This window comes from Triturus cristatus, chromosome 1_2 (genome assembly GCF_964204655.1).
Source record: "Triturus cristatus chromosome 1_2, aTriCri1.1, whole genome shotgun sequence".
Lineage (NCBI taxonomy): Eukaryota > Metazoa > Chordata > Amphibia > Caudata > Salamandridae > Triturus > Triturus cristatus.
The window spans coordinates 870,911,587-870,934,173 of record NC_140580.1 but is presented as its reverse complement, the minus strand read 5'-3'; the positions used below and the strand labels follow the sequence as shown (position 1 = coordinate 870,934,173).

Genomic DNA, 22,587 nt, shown 5'->3' with positions numbered 1-22,587 from the left:
CAGCACGTAGTCAGCACTACTCGTGGTCACTGAAAAACTAAAAAACATTCTAGACCAGGGGAGAGCCGCAGCGCTTGAATTATTGGATTTAAGCACGGCTTTCGAAACGGTAGACCACGCTGTACTGGTCAAAAGGCTTAAAGAAATTGGAATCAGAGGTAAAGCTAATCAATGGGCGGCCTCATTCCTGAGTGGAAGATCCTTTCAATGTTTGGAGGCCGGCATCATGTCAGACTCCTTCTCAGCACCTTGGGGAGTCCCTTTTTAACATATACCTCAGCCCCCTGGCCCACATAGTACAGGAGTTTGGCCTCTCCATTGTTTCATATGCCGATGAGGCTAGTTGTGTGTCATCTGCAACGACACACAACTAGTGGTCTCAATCTCAGATTCCCTTAACTCGGACCATAGGCAACTAGCCTCTTGCCTGGAAAAAATCGGCTCTTGGATGGCTGATTGTATCCTCAAGCTGAACGGGGACAAAACCGAGCTAATGATTCTGGGCAGCAACTTTAGCCCACGCTCGGAGATACCCTGGCCAGCTAAATGGGGACGCCCCACCCCTTTCCTGAAACATCTATAAATAACTTAGGAATGTGGCTGGACCAGAAGATATCGATGGCAATCCAAGCCAAAAAACTGTTGAGTACCTGTTTTGGGATTCTTTGTATGATTAGGAAAATAATGAGCCTGCTCCCAGAAAATTCCAGGAAGACGGTAGTGCAGACCTTGGTGGTATCGAGGCTCGACTACGGCAACTCTCTTTATTTGGGTTCCCCCAAATACGTCACGGACAGACTACAAGCAGTACAGAGTGCAGCTGCACGACTGCTTCTGAATATACCCAGACACCAATCAGCTAGATCCTCCCTGAGGGAGCTTCACTGGCTCCCGGTCCAGGCCAGGATCAAATTCAAGTCCCTATGCCTGGCCCATAGAGCCAATGTATGGGAGAGGCCCCGTTATGCTACAAAAGTTGGTCTCGCACTACTCAACCTGTCGCCATCTCAGGTCAGGATCTAACTTTCTGATGAACACAACCAGAATCAAGAGATCTAGGTGGGGTGGAAGGTCATTTACACACCTGGTACCCAAACTGTGGAACAGCATGGACCCAGAGCTCCGAATGATTGAATACAAACTGTCCTTCAAAAAGAGACTCAAAACATGGCTGTTCCCCTAAATCCATTTGCAGATATCTTCCTGTCCTGTTTCGCATCAGCGCTGGGATGCCCAAGGGTAGCCATGTGCTCTACAAATCCCTAAATCTAAACCTAAAAATAGTATAAAGCTGCACCGTCAGATTGAATATAAATATTAGAGGTCAATTAACCCCAGACCCTCGAGTAGTGTCTAATGCAAGAAAAAAGGCAAACTCCCAAACATCAAGAGATGCACCACTCCAGAGAATGAATCTAAACTAATAGATGCTTCTGGAAAATGTATAGCTGCACAATCAGCTAACCATTGGCGTATAGCCAACAAGCACTCTATTAGCTAGATATGATAGATCCCACTGGGACCAAATGGAGGGGCGCCTCCAAGGCCTCCCAGAGGAACACAGAAAAATGTGCAGGAAATTGGTAGCGAGGTGAAGCTCATTACCAACAATTCTATAAAATGTGCAATAGACGCAGCTGACACCGCTGCTAGAGGTATAAATACTAGCCTCCTATTACGTAGGCATGCATGGCTCCATGTTTCAGGATTTAAGCCTGAGGTACAAGAGGCAATTTTAAACCTCCCATTTGATAAACAATATCTTTTTGATGCTCAAGTGGACACAGCCCTTGAGAAAATGAAAAAGGACACAGAGGTCACAAAGTTAATGGGAACTCTCCAAACAAGCACCTACCACGGTTCATTTCGTAGGCCCAACTATAAGCAAGGTGCAAGATCTGCCTCCTCAGACAATACAGGGTCAGCATATAAAAACCAGGGATAAACCTCTACTCCTAAAACATTCTACAAAGGCATCTACAGACAAAACAATTTTAAAAGAAGAGGTCGCTGGAATATTACCCGTACCTCAAACAACAATACCAAACAATGACTTAATTACCATTCCCCCAGACCATTTAACACATGTCGGGGTCATCTTCAAACCTGTCTCTCAACATGGAAATCAATCACAACAGATCAATGGGTGATGGACATTATCCAACATGGTTACTGTCTGGAGCTCATTACAACTCCTCCAAATAATTCTCACAGTGGATACTTCCCTGATTGGTTGGGGAGCTCATCTATATAAGCTCACAAATCAAGGTGTACGTGACTCCAACACAGGGATCTCAATATCAGTCACTTAGAGCTGCAAGCTGTTCTCATAGCAGTAAAAGCCTTCCTACCTCGTCTACAACACAAAGTTGTCCTAATTTGAACAGACAATATGTCAACTATGTATTGCATACAAAAAAAGGGTGGGACGCACTCTCTCCAATTATCTCAGTTAGTACAGAAAATATGGAGCATAGCAATACAGCACAACATTCATCTCCTAGCAGAACATGCCCAAAGCATGCAATCAAGTTTCAGACTTTCTAAGCAGGACGCAGCAACAAGTCCACAAATGGTAACTCCACCCCACAGCCCTCCTACTATACTTTCAAAGTTGGGAGTTTCCACAAATAGATCTGTTCGCAACGCCAGAAAATACAAAATGCCCAAAGTTTGAAAACCGGTAGTCACATCAACAGTCCAAGGGCAAAACTCTATGGATGAACTGGTCACAGATTTTTGCATACGCTTTTCCTCCTCTCCCACTACTTCCATTAGTGGTCAGGAAACTCAGACAAACATTTCTTACAATGATTCTTATAACACCAACATGGGCTCACCAACTATGGGTTTCAACCTGTTGGAGCTCTACCTAGTCCCACATGAGAAGCTTCACCTCAACCTGGACCTTCTCACAAAGAACAAAGGAACACTTAGACACCCCAATCCCAAAGAAATAAACCTTGCACTATGGCTCCTGAAGTCTTAGAATTTGGGTACTTAAACTTACCACAGCAATGTATGGACATTCTTAAAGAAGCTTGCAAACCTGTCACAAGGCAATGTTATGCGGCTAAATGGAAAAGATTTGTTATAGACTGTGAGATACAAAATATCAACCCACTCAATGTAAAAGTACAAACAGTAATTACTTATTGCATTTGCAAACCACAGAGTTGGCCTGTGCTTCAATACGATTACACCTGGTGGCTATTACAACCTATTTGCAAAATAGACAACATTTGTCATTATTTAAAATACCTGTTATCAAAGCTTTTATGGAGGGACTTAAAAGAATCATTCCTCCCAGACTTCCCACTACACCAGCATGGAACTTAAACATTGTCTTAACAAGACTTATGGGGCCTTCATTTGAACCATTCAACTCTTGTCAATTGCAAAATGTATACTGGTAAATCGCCTTTTTTATTGCTATCACTTCACTTAGAAAAGTCAGTGCAATTCAGGCACTAACCCTCGAGCAACCTTTCTTCCAATTCATAGAGACAAAGTAGCACTTGGAGTAAACCCTAAATTGCTTCCAAAAGTGGTTTACAACTTTCCTATTAATCAATCAATAGAATTACCTGTTTTGATTCCACAACCAGATTCAGTTTCACAGAGAGCGTTACATACTTCAGATGTTAAAAGAGCTCTAATGTATTATATTGACAGGACCAAAACATTCAGAAAGACTAAGCAATTATGTTTTTGCCTTCACACCTCCTCACATAGGAAAGTCAATTTATAAATCTGGAATTTCAAGATGGATAGTCAAATGCATCCAAACTTGCTATGCTAAAGCTAAAAGGCTTTTATCAGTTTCACCTAAAGCTCACTCCACTATGAAAGAAGGGGCTTCTATGGCTTTTTTAGGTAGGTAACATTCCTATTGCTGATATTTGCAAAGCAGCAACATGGTCCACTCCACACACATCCACCAAACATTTCTGTTTGGATGTTTTTGCACATCAACAAGCTAATACTGGCCAAGCTGTTCCAAGAACTCTTTTACAAATAAATGCAACCCCCACAGGTTAACCACTGCCTAGGGAGAGGGACTTCTTTACAGTCTATGCAAAATATGTGTATCTACAGCCCACGTGCCTCGAACAAATTATGTTACTTACTCTGTAAGCATCTGTTCTTGGCATATAGTGCTGTAGATTCACATGCACCATCCCTCCTCCCCAAAAACCCTGTGTAGGTTACAGTTTATATGATTTATATATGGGTATCATATTATTGCATGGACTTCACATTACTGATTCATATTACTATTCCATTTTAACCTATCTACAGCAAAACAATCTGGAAATGGAGTCAATGACCACGCGCAGTATCACCAAGAGGAGGAGTCACACAGCCTTGTGACTCAAAGAAAACGTCTTGGAACAAAAACAACGTGTAATCATCCGAGCCCAACACTAGATCATATCGAAAGCATGTGAATCTGCAGCACTACATGCCAAGAACAGATGCTTACAGTGTAAGTAACATAATCCTTCCGAGGTTCATACTGCCACCTAAGTCGCAGATATACAAAAGACACTGATTGAAGCAGGGGTGAAAATGAGGATGGTTGTCTTCCGGGCCAGGGTATATCTGAGGATGGTTGGTTATCTTCTGGGTGCAGGGTATATCTGAGGATTCCTTGATACAACTTGACTCCAAATCGTCTATGCACCTGCACGTTGCCAAGAAAGTTCAGTTCTCTGAGGCTTTTTTTTACAGGGACGCAGTCATTTCTTTCTGGATGTTGAAAGTCATCTTATGCAATGTATTAACACACTGTCCCAATAATTCTATAATGTTGATAAAAACATGATGTCAGGGAAATTTATCATAATGCCAAGAAGGCAAAAAATATGCCAGAGATGGCATCCGCTATGCTGTATTGGGCCATGACTATGCCTGGGATGTCCTGGTTATGCCCATAATGTGACCAAAATGCCCAAAGACCCATGATATTCCAAGATTAGCTACTATACAGGATGGCCATTGTTATGTAAGGAATATTCACTATATTACGATGTGTGCATACAAAATGCTAGTGATGCCCGCTGTGTGACACAGTGAACAGTATTCCTAGAGACAGACTTATTTATGGCATAGACTACTTCCACTGTGCCCATTATAATGACATGGTTGCCCACAATAGGCCAGGGCCACCTTTGCGTCAATATCTATTTCATAATTCCTTAGGTGGTTTATGATATGACAAGAATCCTTATAACATTTCGGCATCTTCTTATGAGAAGGAATAGCCCTCATCATACAAAGAAAAGTTGCTGTATGTTAGAGCCACAGTTTTGCCAGGTGTGTCACCATAATGCCAAGGAGGATCCTAGTATTCCAAGATCCTCATTGTGCAAGTGATGCCTCTTTCACAGACTGACAAAGGCAAACACATAGACAGGCTCTCACACAAACGCCTCCCACTACTCACTTAAAAAACATTACCCTCTGCTGGAAGCCTTGCAGTGTTTAAACCAAACATGAAAACTCTACTGCTCTTTCTCGGTCCAAGTGTGGAGTCCTTGAGCCACTATACCTTATGGGATGATAATAGGCCTACTTATATCTCTGGATACAGCAAGCTTTAGCCTCAACAAAAATACTGACTTGGAATTGGGTAAATGCCCTTGTCACTGCCTTATGCAAATAAAAAATACCCCCGGCCACCACTTGCATCCACAGCACCGCGTGTCTGGTGTCTTTGAAAGCAATTCAGTCTTTCATTCAAATATGTTGTGCATGGCTGTGTTCACTATCTTGCCGTACTCCTGAGCTATGACAGCAGCAAAGAAATCTGCTAACCAAGCCCCCCCCCCCTCCCCCTAATCTAGTGGAGTGCTGTCCCAAACGACCACGCAGAGTTCCACCCTATGTTTGTAGGCTTATAGCCATTCCATTCATTTTGGATTTTGCATGTATTTTAAATAATTTAATGTGATTGTTGTCAGGGAGGTTTGTTGTACTTTGCATTTCTTTGTTTGGACTTTTAGCCCATGATGTGCAGTGAACATGTATAGCGAGAGTCAAACAAACGGCCACAGTCTGGTGACTGCTGGCATGGAGTGCGTAGATAAAGCCCTGATCACGTTAGCAGATATGAAGGACAATGGGAAATAAATTGGTGTCAAAATAATTAGATGAAAGGATACCATCTTACTTCAGTACAACTTAAGGTTTGTGTGGGAGTTCTGAAGACTTACGGATGTCATACTTCTTCCAAGTTCTGTCAAATATTATTGTTTGTTCTTGTATATCAGATAACCTTGCAAATTTTGGAGTGTAGGCTTATGAATTGCCCTGTGTGGTGTATGCACATGCAGAGATACTCTGCACCCGTAAATTACCCATTACTGTGCTATAGTAAGAAACAATAAGATGGTTCACAACTTTTGTTCATTGCCCCTATACATCCTATTGCTCCTGAATCGATTGGCAAAAACTGCTTCGGGTTTGATTTGTTTTTGGTTAAAGTCCATTAAACGTCTTTCTATAAAACTAATGTATCCTTTTGACTTTACTTCAGAAGGTCAATAAAACAGCAAAAGAAAACGAACCACCCATTGAATGCAATCTCCCTGTTGAAGAAACCCAACAACCGGCCATTGCCTCCCAGCACCCAAGCCTAAATGCTGCCTCACAACTAAATTTAGTTTCAACAGTAAGTGATGCCAGCTCATAAAATCTAACCTTGGTAGGAGTGGATTGTGTTGGTACTGCATTGTAGGGACCCTCATGCATTAGGCTATCCTGCATGATCATTTATGCATGCAATGTGTTACATGCCATAGTTGGTAAAACGTTACTGTTATCTGCTTTTACCCATATACATATCTCTACTCTAAACAGCAATAATGTCCCACGATTGGAACTATTTTGTGACAACATTCTTTCAGAAAAATACAATCCACCATGTTATAAGTGGTTCTTTATTTCCTACACTTCAATATAGCTAGGTATGCTTGCTGTTCTATCTAATTTTGGGATGTTTATTACAATAAGCAGGAAAATATAATTATGTTGTGATAAATCCCTGTGCTTGTTTGTTGTTTTTACAGAATTCTTTCAAATATATTTTCCTCTTAGTTGAAAACAATATTTGTTTTGTTTTTCATCATCACATTTCTTTTGACATTTTTATTAAGTTTTCACAAAGGGTACAGAAAAACATAATTTCGTACATATAGATTGTAATCAGAATGACACAAAAAAAGATCATCACCGGAGATCAGACAAAACGGTCCCATATGCGGTCTAATTTTTGTAAGAACCGTATGCCTCTGACTCTAGCCAATGCACGTTCCCTCTCATATATTTCTTTCATGACAACCCACCACTCAGGAAACGCTGGGGGATTTGGCAAGAGCCATGTTCTTGCTATACAGAGACGAGCGGCTACTAAAGCGATAAAAAAGAGCGATCTCAACCCTCGGTTAGTGTTCTCTATAAGACCTAACATAATCTCCTTGTTAGTTGGGGAAAAATCCTGGCCTAGGCGACGACCAATAAATTGTATTACGTTCCCCCAGAAAGTATCCAGCTTGGGACAGGTACACAGCATATGGACAATGTTAGTTGCGATCAATCCGCACTTTGGACACTGTGTCCTATCTCCCCCATCCATCCCCATGCCCTTTGTGCCCATTTCCCAATCCTTTCAGGAGTGTAATATAGCATGTAAATATTCTAAATTGTTGCATCTTTAAGCTGATAGAATGGCTAGAGCTGTCTAAGATCTCTAAAGCAGAGACAATCTCTGTAACAGTAGTAGTTATGTCGAAAGCTTGACTCCATTTGACAGCAAGGTGTTGGCTATCATCACTCCTATGTTGGCAGATTTGTGAATACATTGTACTAATTCGTAATTTCTGCTTAGAATTTAACAAACATGTAAGTACATCATGATGAGAGTGTGTTGTTTGTATCAGTTGTCGTCTCAAAAAGTAATTTCTTATTTGTAAGTATTTAAAAAATGAATACTGCGGAAGATTGTAAGCCGATTGTAAGGATGCAAAAGTACGAAAGCCGTCCAAGTCATAAAGCTAACCTAACCGCTTGATTCCGTGGTTTACCCACCGTCGAGGGATAGTCATTAAATACTTCCGGTAGGATAGGGTTATTCCAAAGCTGGAATTAGAAGTGTTGCACTAGATCTTCAAAGGACAGTGAGCAATACTCAAGAATTTCATACCATATACGTACCATGTCCCTGACGGTCTTAAATCGAACTCTTTTGTAATAATTTGGATTGTTGATCCTATAAAGAAACATATCGCTGTATGCCCCTAATGCAAGGTAAAAACAGAAGTATGATTTCGTGTCAGTTAGGAGGCTTTGAAGATGCCCCATTAATGCTGCCTAGAAGTATAATTTAAAATCGTGAAGTTGAAGTCCTCCTTGTTTGAAGGGGAACTTGAGTAGTCGAATCACGCGGCGTGCTTGCTTGTATTCCCCTATAAAGCTATTTATTGCTCCTTCCAGTTTTAAAAAAAGAAGTTGGGGATGCGAAGAGGGATAGCACGAACCAGGTATAGAAACCTAGGCAAAATAGTCATTTTAATGATGTTGCATCTGCCAAATATAATTATCGGGAGTTTGTTCCATTTCTTTAAGCTTTGAATAACTGAATGCAGCAATGGCTCATAGTTAAGTTTCCATACCTGTTCGACATGCGGAGAGATTCGTACCCCCAAATAGGTTGTGGTAATACAACACCCGTTATAGGTGTAGCCAGGTCTAAATTATGGAGAACTTGAGTTTTTTGAGGGTTCAGTTTGTACCCTGAGAATCGGCCAAAATGTTAAGCCTCCTCCTGCATTGAGACCAATACCTTTGCCAGGTCTGAAGAGAAAACTGCAATGTCGTCAGCATAGGCGATAACTTTTAATTCACGTGTCCCAATGTTGAATTGTATGATATGGGCATTCTGATTGAGCACTTTAATAAATGGCTCAATGTATAATGCGAACGGCATTGTGCAGAGTGGGCACCCCTGCCGAGTGCCGCAGTGTATTTGAGAGGGGGCAGAGTGTAGATTAGAGTATATGAGTTTAGCGTGCAGATTAGTATATAGAGCGCGAACCCATTTTGTTTATCGAACTTGTAATCCGTTGGCAGTTAATATCGCTCATAGTGCATCCCATGCCACTCGATCAAATGCTTTTTCAGCGTCTAATAGGACCACCCTCATATTGCAAGATGTCCTGTTAGCAATATCGAACGCAACTATGGCGGTATTAACATGAGCAGTGGTGTCTCTGCCGATTATGAATCCATGCTGTTGGTCAGACACTAAATCTGGTATAAGAGGCGCTAAGCGGTTCGCCAGTACCTTGGCAAAGACTTTAGCGCCAGAATTAATAAGAGAGATTGGACGATAGGACCCACAATCGTCAGCTGGTTTCCCCTTTTTTAAGAAAAAAGATGATGTTAGTTATATCCCACAGTTTGGGCATTTCCATTCAGTCGCCTATAGGATGTATAACGTCATTCAATAATGGTAGAATAAGAGTTTTGAAAGTTTTATAAAATTCAATTGGCAGGGTGTCATCCCCAGCGGCCTTGCCTGATGGTAAGGCGGCTAGAGCGGTTGCTATCTCTTCGTTCGTGATATCCTGGTGAAAAAGGTCAGCGGTGTCTCTGTTCAGAAATGGGAGGTCACAGTGTTTTAAGTAATCTTCAAGTTTCATGTTTTCCAAGTTACAAGAAGGAGTATGAAGTGTGTAGCCTACCGTCTTTGGCCCTTATAGCATCTATCTGCCCATTTCATTTCCTATCCGCCACCTGGAACACCAATATTCTCCCAACCTGGTCCCCGTATTCATATTGCCTAGAGCGGTTCTTATTGTAAGCAATGGGAACTGTCCAGCCCGAACTGCCAGGTCAGGTACTCACTGGACTGGAAACAAGCATCCTAGGACCGGTTTCAAGGTTTCACCCCTCATCAGCCAGGTTAGCTTCACTCATATGGCATGGAGAGCACGGGACCCACGTCCGGGCATACCTGTTCCACTCAGGTGATGAATGCAAAAAGAACAATTTGATGGACAGAATGCAGAACAATGTCCTCACCCTAGTACAGATGTCTGGGCCTAAATCCATCGTTTTTTTGCTCCCCATGCAATTCCAGTTTTAACCCAGCCGTATGCAAATCAGTCTTGACCCTGTGCCCAGTGGGAACAGTCCAGCCTGAATTGCCAGGTCAGGTCCTCCCTGGACTGGAAACAAGCATCCTAGGACCGGTTTCAGGGTTTCATTCCTCATCAGCCGGAATAGCTTGACTCCAGTGGCATGGAGAGCAAGGGACCTAAGTGCGCCGAGTATGCCCAGACGTGGGTCCCGGGCTCTCTGTGCCACTGGATCCAAGCAAGCATGGCTGATGAGGGCTGATGCCCCGAAACTGGTCCCAGGACGCTTGTTTCCGGTCCAGGGAAGACCTGGCTTGGCAATTTGGGCTGGACTGTTCCCATGAGGCACAGGGTCAAGACTGATTTGCATATGCCTGGGTCTAAACTTGGGTGGCATGGTGAGCAAAAGAACAATGGATTCAACCCAGATCTATTGACAGGGGGTGAATGTTTGATTTGCTCTGCATTCCGCCCATCATCTGTGTGTCTTTTACCTACATATAACAAGCATTGGCAATGGAAATAGGTCTCGCCTATGCAAGAGCTATTGGCTTTGCAGTGTGTTTTAGCCATGTTGGGCACCAGTGTGGTTTGCTGTTCAGCATAGCTAAAAGCAAATGGCATAGAAAAGAGTGGTTTGGAGTGTCGTAGAGTGGAATTGTGAAGAGTGGAGTGCAGTAGAGTGATGTGTACTGGAATGGCATAGAGTAGAGTTGCGTGCATTGTAATGGCATAGAGTGGACTGGTGTAGAGTGCATTGGCATTGATTGTTGCAGAGTATAGTGGAGTAGAGTGCAGTGGCATACAATGTAGTGCTGTACAATGCAGTGGCATAGATTAGAGTGCAGTGGTGTAGAGTGGTGTAGAGTAGAGTGGCGGTGAGTACATTGGCACAGAGTGCATTGGTGCAGAGTAGAGTGCAGAGGCATTGAATGTGCTAAGTAGAGTGGTGTAGAATGGTGTAGAGTAGTGCAGTGTAGATTATTGTACTGCAGTGTGCAGTGGCATAGAGGGCAGTGGCGTAAAGTGAAGTACTGCAGAGTGCAGTGGTGTAGAGTGGCGTAATGCAGAGTAGAGTGGCGTAGTGTGCAGTGTCATAGAGTGCTTTGGCATAGAATACAGTAGTGTAGAGTGCAGTGGTGTAGAGTGGCATAGAGTGCATTGGCGTAGAGTGCAGTGTCATAGAGTAGAGTGGTTTAGAGGGGATTACCGAGCAGTTGCATTGAGTATAGTGGTGCAGAGCAGAGTGCAGTGGTGTAGAGTAGAGTGCAGTGGCTAACAGTGGAGTGGACTAGTGTAGAGTGTATTGTCGTAGTTTTGCAGGGAATAGTGGTGTAGAGTGCGGTGTTATAGAAGTTCGAGGCATGTGGGCTGCTGAATTCATATCTGTGCATAGATCGCCGCCTAGTGTTGGGTCCGGATGATTGCACATTGTTGTCCTGGAAGAGTCTTCGAAGTATCACGAGATAGGTGGCTCCTCCCCTGGACTACAGTGCGCATGGGCATCCTCTCCATCCTTAGATTGTTTTTTTCCGCCATTGGGTTCGGATGCAACTATCTTAGCTCAACTTCGGAATACTTAATTTTAGGCCAAAAGGCCTATAGTTTTCGTCGGTACAGTTACCGTTCGGTGTCGACTACTAGCTTTAGTGCTCCACACCCTCTTCCGACTTTCGTACCGAATTGGTCCAAACTTCGAAGCTCGATCGACGATGGAATCGAGGACTCCGTTCAAGAGGTGTCCGTTGTGCCACGCCAAGTACCCTCATATCGACGTCCACCCAGTCTGTAATAAATGTCTCTCGCCGGATCACGACGAATCGAAATGCATGGCCTGTGCACGGTTCCGATCCAAGAAGACTCTGCGGAACCGACGGGCAGCGAGGCTCGAGGCGCAGCAAGCAGCGCCCGCACCCACCAATATATTCAGCACCGAGGACGAGGACGCCGAGAGCGTGGAAGAAATAGTCTCTAGCCCCGCTTCAGAACATGATTCCCAATCGGACAACGATGACGAAGTGATCTTTCAACGTGAAGAAACCGTCGACGAGGTAGGGGACTTCGACGAAGCCTATGGGGCCGAAGAAGACAGCTCTCCCGAAGAGCTAGGCCAATCCGTCGAAACGGAGGCCGAAACTGTACGTCGTCATCAGGCTCCGGTCGAGGGATCGCCTTCGGGCCTTACCCAAGATCTAATACATGGTTCCTCGGCCCCGCCTTCCTGTCCGGCCTCGAACACTCTGCAAGAGCCACTATTACCAAAGACGACCGGGTTATTAAACCCAAACACATCCATCGCTCCAGTCCCTTTAAAATCGAAAGTGAAACTGGTGGTGGTCGGATCGAAGGTGTCGAAACAATCCACTGCCCCGGCGCCGAAATAAGTCGTCGGCTCCGACCGCGTACAAAGAGACTTCGGCGCCGAGCTCACCGCGGCAGATGCGGTCGACACACAGAAGAAGCGCGCCCTCGGGCACCACAAGGCACCGAGACCTTCGGCGCCAACACCGAAGGCCGTAACCTCCGCAGTCAAGATGGCCGCCCCGGCTACGTCGACGCCTAAAGCACCAATGCCGAATAAGTCCTCGACTACGTCGACTGTCGATGCATCCCTTCAGACCAGTGACCCCCTTCCGACAAAAAATTCGGGGTCGGCCTCGACGTCTACTACCAAGGTGCCCACCAAACCACCATCTGAGTTTGCTGTGCAGCAGGTCTCTGCATCTCTACAACGCATCCGTGACCGGGTATCCCTCCACTCTACCTCGGGTCCCGACACTACCTCACCAAGTAGAGTGCACTCGGAGCCCACCAACATTACATTTGGGCTGCCACCGACTTCGGCACCGAAACTATTTCAAATTCGGACACGTGTCCTCCACACACAGTCCACTACCACTGGCCTAACAGAACAAGATTCTTCGGGGCCACAATTTATCGACGCCGACACTGGCAGGTTAATGCTCCACAAGCGCAAAATAACGCCAGTCAGGGAAGAGGTGCCATACAAAATTCCTCTTAAACGCAAGCTGCCGGCGGAGCAGGAACCAGTGCTACAAGAACACTTCCATCCCCTCCACTTAGATCCGCAGTCCTTTTCTCCTACCCCTTCCGAATCGGACCCAATGCAGGAATATGGCGGGGAGGATACCATCTACCTCGGGGACGTAGATCCCGATGAACCACTACAAGACCCTGATCAGGCGTGGGATGACCCCACAGAGCAAAGTGTCGCGCCACATACTCAAGATGCGCAACTCTACAACGTAAAAACGTCTCCTACAGAGGACACGGCCGCATTTAATGCCCTCATCGAACGGGCTGCTGCTCATCATGGGGTGGAGCTACATTCTGACGCCATTGAGGAAGACTTCCTGCTTGACACTTTCGCATCTTCAGAAAGGACTGTCAAAACTCTGCCCATGCTAAAAGGAATTCTGAAACCTGCCAAAGACATTTTCAAGGACACCACAAGAGCCCGGGTGTTAAACCCCAGGATTGAAAAGAAATATAAGCCTGCACCCGGTGACCCTAAATACATTAGGGGTCAGTTGCCATTAGACTCTATGGTGGTTGCCAACGCTCGCAAAAGAGCCCACTCACAGACAACTGGTGATGCTCCTCCCCCAGACAAAGAGTCAAAAGTACTTGAAACATCGGGCAAACGCATTGCAGCGCAAGCAGCGAATATCCTGCGCATTGCCAATACACAGGCACTCCTGGCACGTTATGACAGGTCACATTATGACACGCTGGAGTCACTGCTCCAACATCTACCAGAGGAGTATAAAGAGTCAGCAGAACTCCTCATTAGAGAAGGACAACTCCTCACTAATGCATCCATAAAATGCGCCCTAGACGCAGCTGACACAGCGGCCAGGGCAATAAACACAAGTGTCATGCTGCGACGCCATGCCTGGTTACGCATCTCAGGCTTCAAACCCGAGATCCAAAACAATATCCTGAACTTACCAGTTAACACAGAATTCTTATTTGGCCCAGACGTTGACACTACCCTAGAGAAAATAAAGAAAGACACGGACACTGCGAAATATATGGGGGCTCTACAAACGCAACAATTTCGTAGTGGCTCCTTTCCTCGCACCGGAAATAGGGGAACGTCAAGGGGTCAGGGGTCACAACAACAGTATACTAAAGGTGGCACACAAAGCACCTACGACAAAAACAACAGGGGTGGATATCGTGGATCCAGCACCAAGGGCAGGGGACGTGGCTATGGCAACACCAGGTCCTACCCAAAGAACAAACAGTGACGCCCTCTCCTTACCCCCCCGACCACTTAACACCTGTCGGGGGACGACTCCAGCTGTTCCTGTCCGCATGGAAGAACATCACCACGGACAGGTGGGTCAGGGACATCATCCAGCACGGGTACTGTCTAGAATTAACTTCCACTCCACCCAACATACCACCAAAGCACCGTCCTATGTCAGCTGAACACTTAGGTTTACTCCAGCAGGAAGTGATCGCTATGCTCGCAAAAGGGGCAATAGAAGTAGTGCCCATCGACCAGCAGGGCGCAAGGGTGTACTCTCTGTACTTCTTAATCCCCAAAAAGGACGGCTCGCTCAGACCTATTCTAGACCTGCGACCCCTAAATCTATATATTCTGTCGGAGCATTTCCATATGCTCACCCTCCAGCAGGTTCTCCCACTACTCGGTCAGGGAGATTTCCTAGCTACGCTAGACCTAAAGGATGCATACTTCCACATACCCATACACCCGTCACACAGGAAATACCTCAGATTCACGATTCAAGGGAATCACTATCAGTTCAAAGTTCTCCCCTTCGGAGTAACAACAGCACCCAGGGTCTTTACCAAGTGCCTGGCAACAGTGGCCGCGCACCTGCGAAGACAAAACATTCACGTTTTCCCTTATCTGGACGACTGGCTAGTTCAGGCCAAGTCAGCACAACAATGTGCCACCCACATGTCCCACACCATTCACCTTCTTCACGATCTGGGATTCTCACTATATTACCCAAAATCAAGTCTCCAACCTGCGCACGTACAACAGTACTTAGGCGCGACAATCAACACTCTGGCTGCCACAGCTCAGCCAACTTTAGTGAGAATCAACAGCATGCAACTGCTGATCTCGAAATTCAAACCTCAACACTCCCTTCCGGCGCGAGTGTTCATGCAGTTGATAGGCGTGATGGCCTCCTGCATTTTCATAGTCCCACACGCGAGACTACATATGAGCCCGCTTCAGGAGTGCTTAGCACGTCAATGGAATCAGGCTCACGGGCAACTAAAAGACCTAGTGTTGGTGAGCGGTCGGGCATACAACTCTCTGCATTGGTGGAATCCACGAAACCTTTGCAAAGGCCGACCGTTCCAAGAGCCTGTTCCACAAATCACACTAACAGCGGACGCGTCTCTCCAAGGATGGGGAGCTCATGTACTCAATTACACAGTGCAGGGACTATGGACAACACAACAAAAGAAGATGCACATCAACCTTCTGGAACTGATGGCAATCTTCCTAGCCATGAAGGCATTCAAAGTACACCTGTGCAACAAGGTCGTGTTGATCCGGACGGACAACATGACTGCCATGTACTACATACAGAAGCAGGGAGGAACACACTCTCCACAGTTGTCTCATCTGGCTCAGAGCATGTGGAAGTGGGCCATTCAAAGGAAAATATTCCTCATGGCGGAACACCTCCCCGGCAAGGACAACAAGATGGCGAATCTGCTCAGCAGACACAGCCACCAGATGCACGAGTGGGAGCTACACCCATCAGTACTCCAACCGTACTTCCAGCAGTGGGGTCATCCAGAGATAGACCTATTCGCCACAAACGAAAACGCAAAATGCCAAAGCTTTGCCGCCAGGTTCCCACATCCACAGTCGCAGGGCAATGCGTTATGGATGAACTGGTCCGGCAGATTTGCGTACGCTTTTCCCCCAGCGCCGTTAATACCGCTGGTGGCACGCAAACTGCGACAGCACTCACTGACACTCATCCTGGTTGCTCCAACGTGGGCGCGCCAGCCATGGTACACCACCTTTCTGGAACTTTCCGTGGTGCCGCATCAAAGGCTGCGGATCAAACCCGCGCTTTTGACGCAGAACCATGGAGAAATTCAGCACCCAGATCCGCAACAGCTGAACCTGGCAATCTGGCTCCTGAAGTCTTAGAGTTTGGCTACCTAAACCTGCCACCTGACTGTATGGAGATCATCAAGGAGGCCAGGAGACCCACTACCAGAGCTTGCTATGCAGCTAAAGTTTGTCATTTACTGCAACAACAATGACATTAACCCGCTAGACGCATCCATTCAGAACATAATCTGCTATCTCTTACACCTATACCGATGCAATCTGGCATACACCTCAATACGTATCCATTTAACCGCAATAGCAGCCCATCTCCAAAACAGGCAGCACCTCTCTTTATTCAGAGTGCCTGCCATCAAAGCCTTCTTGGAAGGACTTAAACGAGTGATTCCCCCAAGGCACCCCCCAGCACCGGTGTGGAACCTCAACTTGGTCCTCACCAGACTGATGGGTCCGCCCTTTGAACCTCTCCATTCATGTGAGATTCAATTCCTCACCTGGAAAGTGGCTTTCCTGGTTGCCATCACTTCCTTAAGGAGAGTTAGTGAACTCCAGGCACTAACCATTCAAGAGCCATTCATACAGGTTCACGCAAACCGGGTCGTACTACGTACCAACCCCAAATTCATGCCTAAAGTAATATCGCAGTTCCACATGAACCAAACCATTGAACTGCCTGTTTTCTTTCAAAATCCACAAAATGTCGCTGAGAAAATGCTCCACACACTAGATGTAAAGAGGGCCCTCATGTACTATATTGACAGAACTAAAAACTTTAGGAAGACAAAACAACTCTTCGTTGCCTTCTCTCCACAACACAAGGGCAACGCCATTTCCAAAGCAGGTATAGCCAGATGGATCGTTAAATGTATCCAAATTTGCTATCAAAAAGCTAAACGCACATTAACGATTCCCCCACGAGCCCACTCAACACGAAAGTTAGGGGCGTCCATGGCTTTCCTGGGAAACATTCCTTTACAGGAAATATGTAGAGCAGCCACATGGTCCACTATACATACATTTACCAAACACTACTGTGTAGATGTACACTCAAAACAGCAGGCAGCTGTAGGACAGGCTGTTCTCAAAACTCTTTTTCAGACTGCTGCAGCTGGCACTGGTAGCCGCCGCTAATAGGAGGTACTGCTATGTATTCTATGCACAGATATGAATTCAGCAGCCCACATGCCTCGAACTGAATATGCTACTTACCAGTATGCATCTGTTCTTGGCATGTAGGGCTGCTGACATTCATATCGCCCACCCTCCTCCCCGGCGCCTGTAGCGGCTGCAGCACTCAGAATTACTGTATAGCATGGTCATCACTTACTGTATCTACTCCATCACTGCCACAATGGCGAAAAACAATCTAAGGATGGAGAGGATGCCCAAGCGCACTGTAGTCCAGGGGAGGAGCCACCTATCTCGTGATACTTCGAAGACTCTTCCAGGACAACAATGTGCAATCATCCGGACCCAACACTAGGAGGCGATCTATGCACAGATATGAATGTCAGCAGCCCTACATGCCAAGAACAGATGCATACTGGTAAGTAGCATATTCATTCAGTGGCATAGAATTCAGCATTATAGAATACAGGGGCATTTTATTAGTGGTATATAGTAGAGTTTTTTGGTGTATATCAGAGTGGCATAGACTACAGTAGAATAAAGTGGTGCAGAGTAGAGTGGTGTTGTGGAGTGCTGCAGAGTGTTGTGATGAAGAGTAGAGTGCATTGGCACAGAGTGTAGTAGTGCAGAGTGACGTAGAGTTCAGTGGCGGAGAGTGCAGTGTTGCCGAGTAGAGTGTCGTAGATAGCAGTGGCATAGACTACAGTGGTGGAGCGTAGATTGCAGTGGCCTAATGTGCTGTGATGTAGAGTGCAGTTGTGCAGAGTGCAGTGGTTTAGATGAGAGTGGCGTAGAGTGCAGTGACGTGGAGTGGTGTAGAATGCAATTGCGTAGAGTAAAGTTGTGTACAGTGCAGTGGTGCAGAGTAGATTAGTGGGAAGCTCCTTCGGAAGGCAGAGCCTGACATTTGTGTTTAAATGCACACAAATGTGACAAGATAAAAACAAGATTTACAGGCCTGTTTACAGAAAGGAACTCTCATGTAAGAATTCAAGGAGAGGTACTTTGAAAAGGCTTTGTTCCTTAGGATAAATGAACTGAAGCTGGACTGTCTAAAACAAATAAAGCCAGCAAATAGATAGCCAGAAAATGTGGGTTACAAAGCCAATGGTAAACAACAGGAGAATGCATTCACATGTCACCAAGATGTCTTTAGCAAACCAGCCGCTACGCTTTCTGGTAGGCATCAGCCTAAAAAGTGCATATATAATGTACAGTTTTTCACAAATAATCTCATGCAACATCACTGGATGTTAGGAACAATAAAATTACATAAAGTGTACCTTAAATTAGGGTGTATGCAAATTAGTTATGTTTCGTGGATGATTCCAGCCATGGCCTAATATGTTTTGACACCTCATGCAAATATGCGTGGAGCCCGCATTGTACAAAATATGCGAAGCGTAAAAATAAAATTCTTCCATATGGGTCCCAATATTTTTGGTTCTAAATTTACTTTCTAGTGGGAAAAATCAAATGTGGCAGCTCAGACTGTCTTATACATTACACCAGTGGCACTCTAATTTTACACAAGCTCCCCAACAGGTCATGTTCAAATATTTGTGCGTACCTTCTTTGCAGAACTTACAGTGAAAGGGAGCTGGCAGTACGAGTGCCACAAAATGGCTGCTGCGCTCTAACCATCATGTCGTACCTGCTTAACAATGAGCCTGTAACTTCGAAGTGAGTCATAAATCTGCTTTTGTAGAGGAGTGGCGACTTCCTCATTGCATGAGGACTCTATGGTGAGGTTTTTCAAGCTTTTTGGTTGCTGTGGAGCAGAGGAAGCTCCTCTGCCATTTCTCTTTGTCCTTGCATCGTCACAGCCTGCTTCTTCGAGAGGAATAGTGTGGAGGCGGGCATTTCATAGGTAGCCACCTGCTTACCTTCAGTTTGCTCAACTCGCTTTTAAAGGCATTTTTGGATCACTTATACTGCCTGTAAACTCTTTCTTCTGAACAAATTAAAGGGGTTATCTCTTTCTGACTGAAACTGGTACAGCAGCCTCCAGTCACTACAATTAAAGCTGTCCGAATTATTTCTTCTCTACAAATACCGTTAGAACAGCTTCATTATTTTAGACACATTTCTGGGCAATATCCTGTTTATTATTTCAGCAGTTTCTGAGTCATAATATACTCAACTGTTTTCCTACATTGACAATGAATACTAAATCAGTATCAGCTTCCCCAAACAAACGGAGACAGGCTGCCTTACCTCCGCCCATTAAATCCAAGGTTATTGACTCACAGGAAACCCCACTAAATAAGATCTTGGAAGAAATTCAGGCTATTCACATAACACAAACACTATCTGCTTGCATATTAAACATATTTAACTAGGCATTGTCTCACTTTCTATGAAGGTAGCAGATAATGAGATCAAAATTTGTGATAATACTAAAGCCATTGCAACTATGACTCCGCTTGTACATCAGATTGCTCCCATCCAAATAGCTTTTGCTCCAAGTACAAAATAGAAACCGCCCATACAACTTCAGAATCTTTAATGTCCCAGAGAATATTGAAGGCCAAAGCTGTTGTCTCTTCTTGGAAGCTACTTTGTCTAAACAGCTTGATCTTAAATTTCCAGAACGATTCGAAATTGTCAAAGCCCATCGTATTCCCTCTCATTGCAAGCCTCATGAAACTAAACCCAGACAAATTATCTTTAAAGTTCTTAGACATCAACTTCGTATCAGAAAGGCTGCTCGAGAAATTACAAACCTTCTTATTGAGGATAATAAAGTTCTTATTCCTCAAGGTTTTGCAAAAAAGGCAGTGACAATTTTCAGAAAGTCTCAGATTTACTACCAAGACTTGGGTAGAAATATGACCTTTTTGGACTCTTCTACAATGTGTGTATGGAAAGATTATGTTCCTAAGTCCTTCTCCTCCCCTTCAGACTAAATACAATTCAACATGATCCTATTATTATGGAATGACAACCTTCAGATTCCGTTGGCTAAACTTTATTTCCCCTCAGTATTTGACGTTATACTGATAACATAGCATGTACATGCAGTGTGTTTAGTCTTGCTTCATATGTCCGCCTCATTTCTATTTTTCCAGTTGGTATGAGGTTTTGGTTGGTGACCTCCATTTCTATTGTCTGTCATGTTTGTCTTATTTTACATGGGCTACTTCCTTTCCACTGTCCTTTTTTTTCTAATGTTTCCTATCGCTCTTTAACTTCCCATGGCTCATCAACAAAAACTGATTGTTTCTCTGAATGTTAAAAGTTTACGAAATTCAGTCAAAAGGCGTGAAATATTAGAATATTTTTAAAAAAAAATAATGCTGATGTTTGTTTTATACAGGAAACCCAAATTAATGATAACATTTTACAATGCATGTCTAAGGAATGGGTGGGAGACATAGTTTTATCTCTTGCCACAGGATGCAAAAATGGAGTAGCTACACTCTTCTCACGTAAATGTCATATACAACTATTAACTCATCATGATTCTGAAGGTAGATATGTTTATGTTCAAGTTAAAGTGGAAAAACACATTTTAAACTTCGTTAACATCTACGCCTCCACATTAGATGACCATTCTTTTTGGAAAAATATTACTTCCGAAGTAGTAAAATGAGATAATGCTTCCCTTGTAATGGGGCTGATTTTAATCTTATTCATGACCCGTTATTGGATTGCTCCTCTACAGTCAAATTCTGGCCCACTAAATCTTAACACGTTTTCAAATAATCTTTCTCTGCCACTAAACTGATTGATGTTTGGAGACTAGCACATCCTACAGATAAAGAATGTACCTTCTTTTCTAATACACACTCCACATTCTCTAGGTTTGACTACCTCCTATCCTCTCGCCACTTATGCCACATGGTTACTGATTCCAACATACAACCTAGGACAGTGTCTGACCATGCTTTAATATCCTTCTCTCTGACCCTAAGAAAGTCCTTGCCTACCAAACGCAGATGGAGAATGAACTCTGAAATAGTTTTCAATCCACGTAATTCCAAAAAATGAGCTTCTACGATAAATTACGACCTTTTCAATAGTATCCTGGAGACACCTACAAAATTATCCATTGGGATGCATTTAACACATTTATTCAAAGAGCCACTATATCTATTACGGGTCATGAAAATAAAATCTTGTATTCTCTTCATGGGATAAAGAATACTAATCTCAACTTCAGAAGCTCAAATATGAATATAATAGTTTGTTGAGTAAGGTTACTTATATCGGAGAAAAAGCAAACTTCCACTTAAACTCAAACAAATCTGGCTGACTTTTAGCCAACTACTAAAAACATAACTAAAATACCAGCCATTAAGAGGCAAGATGGTACCTTGCTTCTGACTACAAAAAAGATATCAAAGGAATTGATATCTCTTTATACCTCTTAATATCATAAGCCTACATTCCTTCAAGATTATCTCATTAATAAATTCCTTAGAGGCTGCCAGTTACCTCAAATTCCGGATGCAGATAGACTCATTTTAGAAAAACACTATTGTTAATCATGAAATTAACATGGCAATCAAATCACTAAACTCCAATAAGTTACCTGGTCCAGATGGGATCCCTGCTGACTTCTACAAATGCTTTCAATCCCAACTCTCCCCTATCCTACTTTAAGTATTCACAGATTTTCAAATGACTTCAAAAATGGGTGGATCTTTTAATGAGGCTGCAATCATTGTCCTACCAAAACCATATAAAGACCCTACTTTAATTCTCAATTATCTTCCAATATCCCTCATTAACCAAGATTGCAAAATATACGCCAAAATCTTAGCTAATAAACTAACACCTTACATTAGTTATCCAGCCAGATCAACAGGATTTATGAAAGGTAGATTGGCAACATCATACGCTCCCCCACTCTGCACACCTTCAGGAGGTGCCTCAAGACCTGGCTCTTCGACTGATCCGTAGCTGCACCCACCCCCCCCCCCCTCAGATATCTAGTGGGCTATTTGCCTTAGATGCAGAGAGAAAGCATTTGGTACAGTAAATTGCCAATTTTTGTTAAAACACTAGAAACCTTTAATTTTAGACCTACATTCTTGAAAATGTTTAAAGATTTGTACTCCGCCCCCGATGCTTCCATTCATATGAATGGAACTCACGCTACTCCACTCAATTTATATTGTGGAACGCGCCATGAATGCCCTCTACCCCTCCCCACCCCCATTTATTTCAGATTGCCTTTGAACCTCTCTTTGGCTCTTTCCTGATCAATCAGGA

General features: G+C 44.2%; 1 protein-coding gene across 2 annotated transcripts in view; it reads left to right on the top strand.

Annotated features, from left to right (window-relative positions):
• TNFRSF14 (TNF receptor superfamily member 14) overlaps positions 1 to 22,587 on the top strand; it is a 368,403-nt gene that overhangs the window by 318,273 nt on the left and 27,543 nt on the right. For both annotated transcript variants that reach the window (XM_085609199.1, XM_085609202.1), the window contains one exon: positions 6,542 to 6,676. In XM_085609199.1, the coding sequence (XP_085465325.1) occupies positions 6,542 to 6,676 (135 nt within the window). The remainder of the gene's footprint in view (positions 1 to 6,541; positions 6,677 to 22,587) is intronic.